General features: G+C 39.2%; 1 protein-coding gene across 1 annotated transcript in view; it reads left to right on the top strand.

The window, feature by feature from the left end:
* Positions 1 to 8,564, top strand: part of THSD7B (thrombospondin type 1 domain containing 7B) — a 1,037,490-nt gene that overhangs the window by 507,933 nt on the left and 520,993 nt on the right. Inside the window, exon 7 of the mRNA XM_023730207.1 lies at positions 5,957 to 6,154. Coding sequence (XP_023585975.1) covers positions 5,957 to 6,154 — 198 coding nt within the window. The remainder of the gene's footprint in view (positions 1 to 5,956; positions 6,155 to 8,564) is intronic.

The raw sequence follows: 8,564 nt of genomic DNA on the forward strand, positions 1-8,564 counted from the left end.
GGCTCGTGGTTTTGAACTGCCAGCCTTTTTGGTTAGCAGCCGAGCTCTTAACGACTGTGCCAGAGACAGAGAGAGAGACGTGTAAGATTTAAGAAAATAAATGTGGGAAGTCAGAGATAATTACTTTTATGTCTTCACTAGTCTTTTTCTCAGTTACTGTGTTATTGCCTTAGTATGTTCCTTTTTTCACACCCACAAATGAATAGCAGAAGGAGATTGGAAAGCAGGAAATGTTTTATTACCTAATAGAATGAATTGGTTATTGTAGAAATCATCTTCATATTACTGCTGTTCTAGATCAGACAGCTTTCAATCAGGAGTTATCTAAAATGTGTGGCTGTCAGCTACTAAGAGTGCATTAGAAAATGTGCCATTGTACACAGCTGTTGTACACAGCCTCCACACCCTTCTGTGACAGGCGAACAAGGGGACCTGTGCTCAGCAGGCCAGTACTCATCAAGTGAAGTGGGAGCGCCTTTCAGTGGAGTTTAAGTAGGATCAGGTTTTAGCTTTTATGGCTTTATCTTTCAGACATTGTAGAGAGTTATAATTACAGATATATGAAAGAGAAATCACCTGAAAAAGTACAGATGGACAAACTCTACACATAGATATGATGCATTTTTTAAAAATCATTTTGATAAATAGGCATACAATTTTATGATATCCTTGTCCCTCTCAGACATACTTCAGAAAGGTAACTTTGCCCACAGAAGTTATTCTAAAGAGGAATTTGATGGGTCCTTCCCTATATAGTGTCATAATATATGACTGCTTATGTGTTAGGTCTTCAGGGACTTTTCTCCTTTCTCCAGAACAGTTCCCTGCCCTCAACCATAATACCTAAGATCCTAAAAATCCCATTGGAAAAGACATCTTGAAACTGAGAAACTATGTCTGTCTTTATAAAGAGTGTCGTTTATGCTCTAAACAAATCAATGTAGATAACACACTAAAATAGGAAAATACTGACTAGTTTTAGATCTCATAAAGTAATGGGGAACATTTCTGTTTTCCATCCTTGCCTGCTAGATACAATCCACATTTATTGAGATGCCTATGAAATCATTTTGCTTTGTCACAGATAATAGGTATGCTAAGAGATGTTATTTTCTTTTTCACTGTTTTCTCATGTCTGTGTGTGTGTTGGGACTGATGAGGTCTTGTACGTACTTCTCATTCTGGGCGTTGAGGGTCCTCATTCTCACAATCACCCCATTGCTGCTGCTTATTTTCTGTACTCACAACAGGGTATAAACTATTTATGATGATATAAAGGGCTACCCTTACAGGAATGACAGTTGGTTTTTAAAGAGTTGAAATCAAAGATTCAAGGCTATTCAGGTTTTGACTTGGAGTTTTTAACCCAACAACCAGGGCCAGCAGAGATGCAGTCAAATGGAATGTTTAAGATGGAATAAGCCAGTCTCAAAGGGAAAAATAGTATATAATTCAGGATAGGATTGAGACCAAAGTTTATTAATGGTTACTAGGGTTGAGTGGGAGGGACAAGAAAAGGGAGACTCACTGCTTAGAGGACACTGAGCTTCTGTTAAGGGTGATGGGAAAATTTGGAAGCAGATAAGAATAATGGTTGAACAACATGATAAACATAACTAATGTCACTAAATTGTGCATGTGCAGAATGTCAAAATGACAATTAGTTGCATATGTATATTTACCACAATAAATTTTCAAAAACGATGGAGTAAACTGTTGTCTTTGTTTAACCTGCTGGATATTTCTTCAAGCCATACCAGTGGAGTTGGGATAGAGACATGGTGTGGCTCATGAATAGTCCTGTGGACCCTCCTGTGGACATTTCTGAGCCACTGACACATACAGGACACTAACACCTAATCCAGGATTAGCCTGGGATTACTCCTCCTCAGCTTCCGTTAATTCTTCCAAGGCTTCCATTAAAAATCATTGATCCCTCTTCTGCCATCCATACTTCTTCCCTTTTCTCTCCATGACACACTATTTCATCTTTTCTAATTATATCCAATAATGAGTCCCTGGGTGGCACAAGCAGTAAAGTGCTCCACTACTAGCTGAAAGGTTGGCGGTTTGAACCTGCTCAGAAACCTTCGTTAGACAGGCCTGGCCATCTGCTTCCGAAGGGTTACAGCCTTAAAAACCCTATGGAGCAGTTCAACTCTGCATGCACAGGGTTGCCATGAGTCTGACTCAGCTCGACAGCAGCTAACAACAACAGTTATGTCTAGTAGACTATGCACTAAACCTAAACTTAGGCTCATAGAAAAAACTTTTGAAATACTAGAATTTACTGAAAGTCAATCTGTGGCCAAGAAGTGATTGGTAAAGCTCCTTCCTGCTACCGTGTGCCCCAAATTTCACTAACCAGTCTGTACATCTTTAGTTTAATGAAATGAGCCATAGTACTCTCAGGTACCCTCACTTTTATAAAGCGGGCCTAGAACACAATGTACACAAGAGCTGACTTTAACTCCTTTCCTGTGAGCAGGCAATGGCTCATAAAGACCTCAGCTGGATTTCATACGCATGCATTTAATCAGTAATGTGGCTTTAGAGAAGTAATTATCTCTAGCCTTAGTTTCCACATATGTAAATTGAGAATAGTAATTTATGAAATTTTGAGGATATTTTAATTTTAGATAAGTAAAGTAGCTGTCACAGTCGTAGTGTTGGATAGATGCTTATTTAATGCATGTGGCTTTTCCCTTGTTAGATTATATGCTCTGTGAAGAACAGACTTACATTTTCTGTTCCTCCTGTGGCTCCCCACAGGACAGTACAGTGATCCGCACACAGTAGTTACTGTTTACTGAGTGATACTGCCTGATTAAAGCCCTGGGTAGTATAAATGGTCAGTGTACTGGGCTACACACCGAAAGGTTGGAGGTTTGAACCCACCCAGAGACACTTTGAAAGAAAGGCCTTGTGATCTACTTCTGAAAAATCAGCCATTGGAAACCTTATAAAGGAAGCCAAGCTCTACTCCGACACATATGGGGTTGTCGTGAGTCAGAATCGACTTGACAGCAGCTGGTTTGTTACCTGATTAATATGGAATTCGGTAAATTAAGACGGGTGGTTGCCTGGTCTCAGCCACTGTGGACATGGCTGCTGTGCTGCTTTCAGGAGGGAAGCACCTTGGGGAAGCTTGATGTCTGTTGCAGGCATGATGCCAATGTGTGATTAACGTTAGTGCTAACGAGAATCCAAGGTTTTTGTTTTATGCTGAGCTTGTGCTATGATTTGATCCTAGTTAGAGTCAGGACAAGGGCACTACAAATGAAAGACTGAAAGAATTTATTGACTCAGGAGATGTAATCTGTAGATTTATGGTGAGCTGGATGCAACTCGATTTATAGAGGGAAACTGCACGTGCCCCTCAATGGCATCAAGCTCCTTCCAACAGGACACCTCCAAATCCCTCAGTAAACACTGCTAAGTTTCTCAGCTCAACTCCGAACCTATCTCTAGATAATATAAATATGAATATAAATCATGTGGATCCAAACATTTCTTGCTTAAATAAATAAATTTAAAAAAATAAGCATAAACGTAAGAAAATAAGTAAGTGGCATATTGGCTTCATATGTAAGAATAGAGGTCATTCAAGTTGCGTGGCAGCAGGAGCTTGGAGGTCATTGTGGTTTGATGCTTGTCAGGTGTAGTTTAGAGTTCTGTATGTTCCCTATGTCTCTTTTCCAGGTGGCCTAGGAAAGGAGCTGAAGTTTTCTACATGTTTTATTTTGACTATATGATGTAGATGGGGAGGTATGAAGCAGGACAGAAGCCGTCAAGCTGATTCTAACTCATAGACTCATAAGGACCCTGTAGGACAGAGGAGAACTGCCCTATAGGGTTTCCAAGGAGCAGCTGGTGGATTTGAGCTGCCGACCTTTTGGTTAAGAGCCAAACTCTTACCCACTACACCACCAGGGCTCTCTCTCTCTCTCTCTCTCTCTCTCTCTCTCTCTCTATATATATATATATATATATATATATACACACACACACGTATATATATATACGTATATACAATTTTACGTATTTACGTAAAATTATACGTATATATAATTTTATATATATATATAGTTTTGTTTTGTTTTTTCCATCACCCTGAGCCTCATTTTCAATGCCATGAGAATGGGAACAAGAAAATAGTGGCTGATGGACTGACACCATGCCACCAACAAGTGACTGATCCTTAAAGTAACAGTGTCTTTTAAAGGGGGGATTTGGGTTACCCTAGAACAAGAATACCCCAATGAAGCTCTCTGTCTGTTTAAAATACTTGCCTAGCCTCTGGAATTCCAAGGAAGCCCAGCTTCTTCTTGTGGCCTAAAACTACTTAATCGTATTCATTGTGCCCTAGCACCCTTGGCTGTGCTACTTAAAAGGAGCTAGTCTTTCTTCAGTTAAGCCTTGAGCTCATAACTTTTTCATTTCAATTACCATTGGTAGGAAAACTGGTATAGTCCTGGCAAAACTGTGAAAGAAATGTACTTGGCTTTGTCACCTCTCCTGCTCCCTAATTTTCCCTTCTGCCTGCTCTTACACGAAAGGTAGTAAGGTATCTAACTCATTTTTGGAAGTGAATGTTCTCACACTCTTTATCTTCCTATCCAGATCTCAAAGAATAAATGAATAATAATGCCTTAAAGTATTACTCATGCAAAATTAAAAAAAAAAAAGAAATTGAATCAGTTGATCGAATTTGGAATACTAAACAATGAAAGAAAGATAATGGGAGCCAATGGAAGGTAGGAATAGTTTTGAGAGGTGATATCTCATGAGGGCTAGAAATTGAAAACTCAACAGACAAAAGAGTTGGATCTATTTACAATCAATTTTTTTGTTTTTTAGCTCACTTAAAAAAAATAAAATGTGAATTAGCTTCCATTATTTTAAAAGAGAGAAATTTTGTTTACAAAAACAAATAAATAAAACTTGAATGCCTGGCTTCTTATACAACATTCAGAAGATTTGGTAACATAGGGGCCACAAGCTCTCATGGCAACAGTCCACGGAAGCTGAATAATAGCCAATCATTTAAAAGCGAAGGGCCCTGGGGTGGCGCAAATGGTTGAGCGCTTAACTACTAGCCAAAAGGTTGGTGGTTTGAACCTACGCAGAGGTGCCTTGGAAGACAGACCTGGCAGTCTGCTTCCAAATGATCACAGCCTTGAAAACCGTGTGGAGCAATTATCCTCTGCATGCGTGGGGTCATCGTGAATTGGAATCGCCTCGATGGTAACTAACAACAACATTTAAAAGAAAGCACACACCCTCGATTTCACCACAGACCCCACCACTCCCTACATTCTCATGGTTGATCCATTGCCCTTAATCTGTATCTGCTTGACTCCTGTACACATTGAGTTTGTGGCTCTGTGGGCCTGAATAATAGTCTAAGAACTCATGTCTAGCGAGGGTAGAATCAATGTCTCGCCAGTCCAAAGAGGTGCTGTCTTCACAGGGCAGGTTGACATGGGGATCTCATTGAAGTGATATAGGGAAATCTCAGGGCAGGAAGCTGTGAATGGTTAGACACCAGAGATATGCCAACCTATATATGCATTTCAACTTGATGCAGAGGAACAAAAATGACAAAAACAGTAGGAAAATTAAGATACGGATTCATCTATCTTTAGTATCTTTAGGCAAATTCTATGAGAGTTTTATTTATTTTTACTGGTTGGTTGATACATTGAACGTGTGCTACTTATTATTCCATTTGATTATGTCTGGCCTCTTTAACTTCTAGATTTCCTGCTCTAGTTTTTTTCATTTTATTTCCTTTTCTCATTCTCTTCATTACCAGCAAAATAAAACACATCAAGTAACACACACTTTAGAGCTGTATTCAAGTGAAAGTTTTACCTCTTACCCAACTTCTGTGTCTTTTCCTTTGTTGAATAATGGTGGAACCCTGTGAAACTTTGGTTTTCTCTCCTTTCAGGATTTAGAACGAGGCAGCGCCATGTCCTCATGGAACCCACAGGGCCGGCGGGACATTGCCCTCATTTGGTGGAGTCTGTTCCTTGTGAGGATCCGATATGCTATCAATGGCTGGTATCTGAAGGGATCTGTATCCCTGATCATGGCAAATGTGGTCTGGGGCACCGTATTCTGAAGGCCATCTGCCAGAATGACCGAGGTATGAGACAATGATGTAAAAGTGATGTGAAGTGGTATTAGCCAAATGACACACAGCCATTCCTTGGCAAGCATTTTCCTGCAGAAGAGAGCAGAGCCTTTCTGTTGTTAAATATTTACTTTCAAGTCAGGTGATTCATTGCTGCAGAGTAGGCTGCTGTGACTTAACTTGGGGCCACATTCTCCATAACAAAAGAACGCTTTTTGATTATGTATAAATGCAATATAATGAACCTAGGGATTTCTGTTGAGTTTTTCAAGAAAACAGAAAATAACAATCTCCTCTGTGTTCTTCAACTTATCAATATGAAACAAGTTTTATTTGTTTTTTTGAGGTTGATGTATAGTGTGCTTTTAGATATTATGAACAAACACTACCTTGTAAAGTTTCCAGAGCTGCAACTCCTTCCAAGTTAAAAAATATATATATAAAGTAATATGTTTTATATATATATATAAAGTAATATCTTTTCATTTATATAACATCAGACTAGAATGAGTTCTAGACATAATACTAACATTTCTGGTGAACCATTTTTAAATAGAAGTTGTCAAGATTTGTAAAACTGTTAACAATGGTGTCTCTTCTTGATCACTGAGATTCTAATATAATTGTTTGAAATGAAGGTGATTTAGAAAATATGTAAGTCACATGGAAATGAGAAAAGTGACATTCAAAACTTTTATCCTAGAGTATAAAAAACATCAGTACCTTGGAAGAATATAGAGTAATGTCTGTTAATCAGGTTTGCCATGAGAAGCCCCGTTTATAATGCTCTTGATATGTGTGGAGTGAAATGTTTTGTCTTATGGAGTGAAATAATCCATACAATGGATGGAAATAACAAAGCAGATTCAGACTGGATAATCTCATCAGGGCTGAACCTTTCCACTGACCCCCTGCTGAGAATTTGCATTTCCACCCCAGATATACTGAATCTACAGATTAACTAGGTCTCCAGGTGATTCTCATGTATATGGAAGAATTTTTTTTTTAATTTAATTTTTTTTTATTGTACTTTAGATGAAGGTTTACAGAACAAATAGTTTCTCATTAAACAGTCAGTACACATATTGTTTTATGACATTAGTTAACAACCCCACGACATGTCAATACTCTCCCTTCTCGACCTTGGAGGACCTTTTTTTCTTTTTGGTGAAAACATACAAAGCCAAAGATACACCATTTCAAAAATTTCTACATATAGATTCAGTGACTTCGATTACATTCTTCTAGTGGTGCTGCTATACTCACTGTCCTTTTCCAAATTATTTCATCACTTTTATCTTCAACTCACTGTCCTCTAGGCTTCCCATCAAACCTTTTGAGTTGCTGTTGTCAATTTGATCTCACATAGATAATTCTTTTTTTTTGTACTTTAGATGAAAGTTTAGAGAACAAATAGTTTCTCATTAAACAGTTAGTACACATATTGCCCTATGACAATGGTTAACAACCCCACAACATGTCAACACTGTCCCTTTTCAAACTTGAGTTCCCTATCAATGGCTTATCTGTCCCCTCCTGCCTTCTAGTCTTTCTCCCTGAACTGCTGTGCCTCATTAGTCCCGTTTTGTTTTATGCAGCTGTCCAGTCGCTGGCTGAACGGTGAACCTTGGGAGTGACTTCACCACTGAGCTAAAAGGGTATCCGGGGGCCATAGTCTCGAGGTTTCTCCAGTCTCTGTCAGGCCAGTAAATCTGGACTTTTTTGTGCGTGTTAGAATTTTGTTCTGCATTGTTCTCCAGCTCTGTTCAGGACTCTCTGTTGTGATACCGGTCAGAGCAGTCAGTGTTGGTAACTAGGCACCATCTGGTTGTACTGGAGTCAGTCTGGTGGAGGCCTTGGTAGCTGTGGTCCATTAGTCCTTTGAACTAATCTTTTCCTTGTATCTTGTTTTCTTCATTCTCCCTTGCTCCTGAAGGGGAGTGAGACCAGTGGAGTATCTTAGATGGCTGCTCATAGGCTTTTAAGACCCCAGATGCTACTACTCACCAAGTTAGAATGTGGAAAGTTTTCTTTATACTGTGTTATGCCAAATGAGCTAGATGTTTCCCTAGACCATGGTCCCCATAGCCCTCCACCCAGCAATTCAGTCCCTCAGGGAGTTTGGATTTGCCTATGGAGCTTCCTTGACATTTTCTTGTACAAGTTGTGCTGGCTTCCCCAATATTGTGTACTGTCTTACCCTTCACCAAAGTTGCCACTTATCTATTGTCTATTTAGTTCCCTCTCCACCCCTCGCATCCCTCATAACCAACAAAGATTGTTTTGTTTTGTGTGTAAACTTTTACATGAGTTTTTACAGTAGCGGTCTCATACAATATTTGTCCTTTTGTGATTGACTTATTTCACTCAGCATAATGTCCTCCATTTTCATCCATATTACGAGATGCTTCACAGATTCATC

Source organism: Trichechus manatus, unplaced genomic scaffold, assembly GCF_000243295.1.
Source record: "Trichechus manatus latirostris isolate Lorelei unplaced genomic scaffold, TriManLat1.0 scaffold00033, whole genome shotgun sequence".
Classification (NCBI taxonomy): Eukaryota; Metazoa; Chordata; class Mammalia; order Sirenia; family Trichechidae; genus Trichechus; species Trichechus manatus.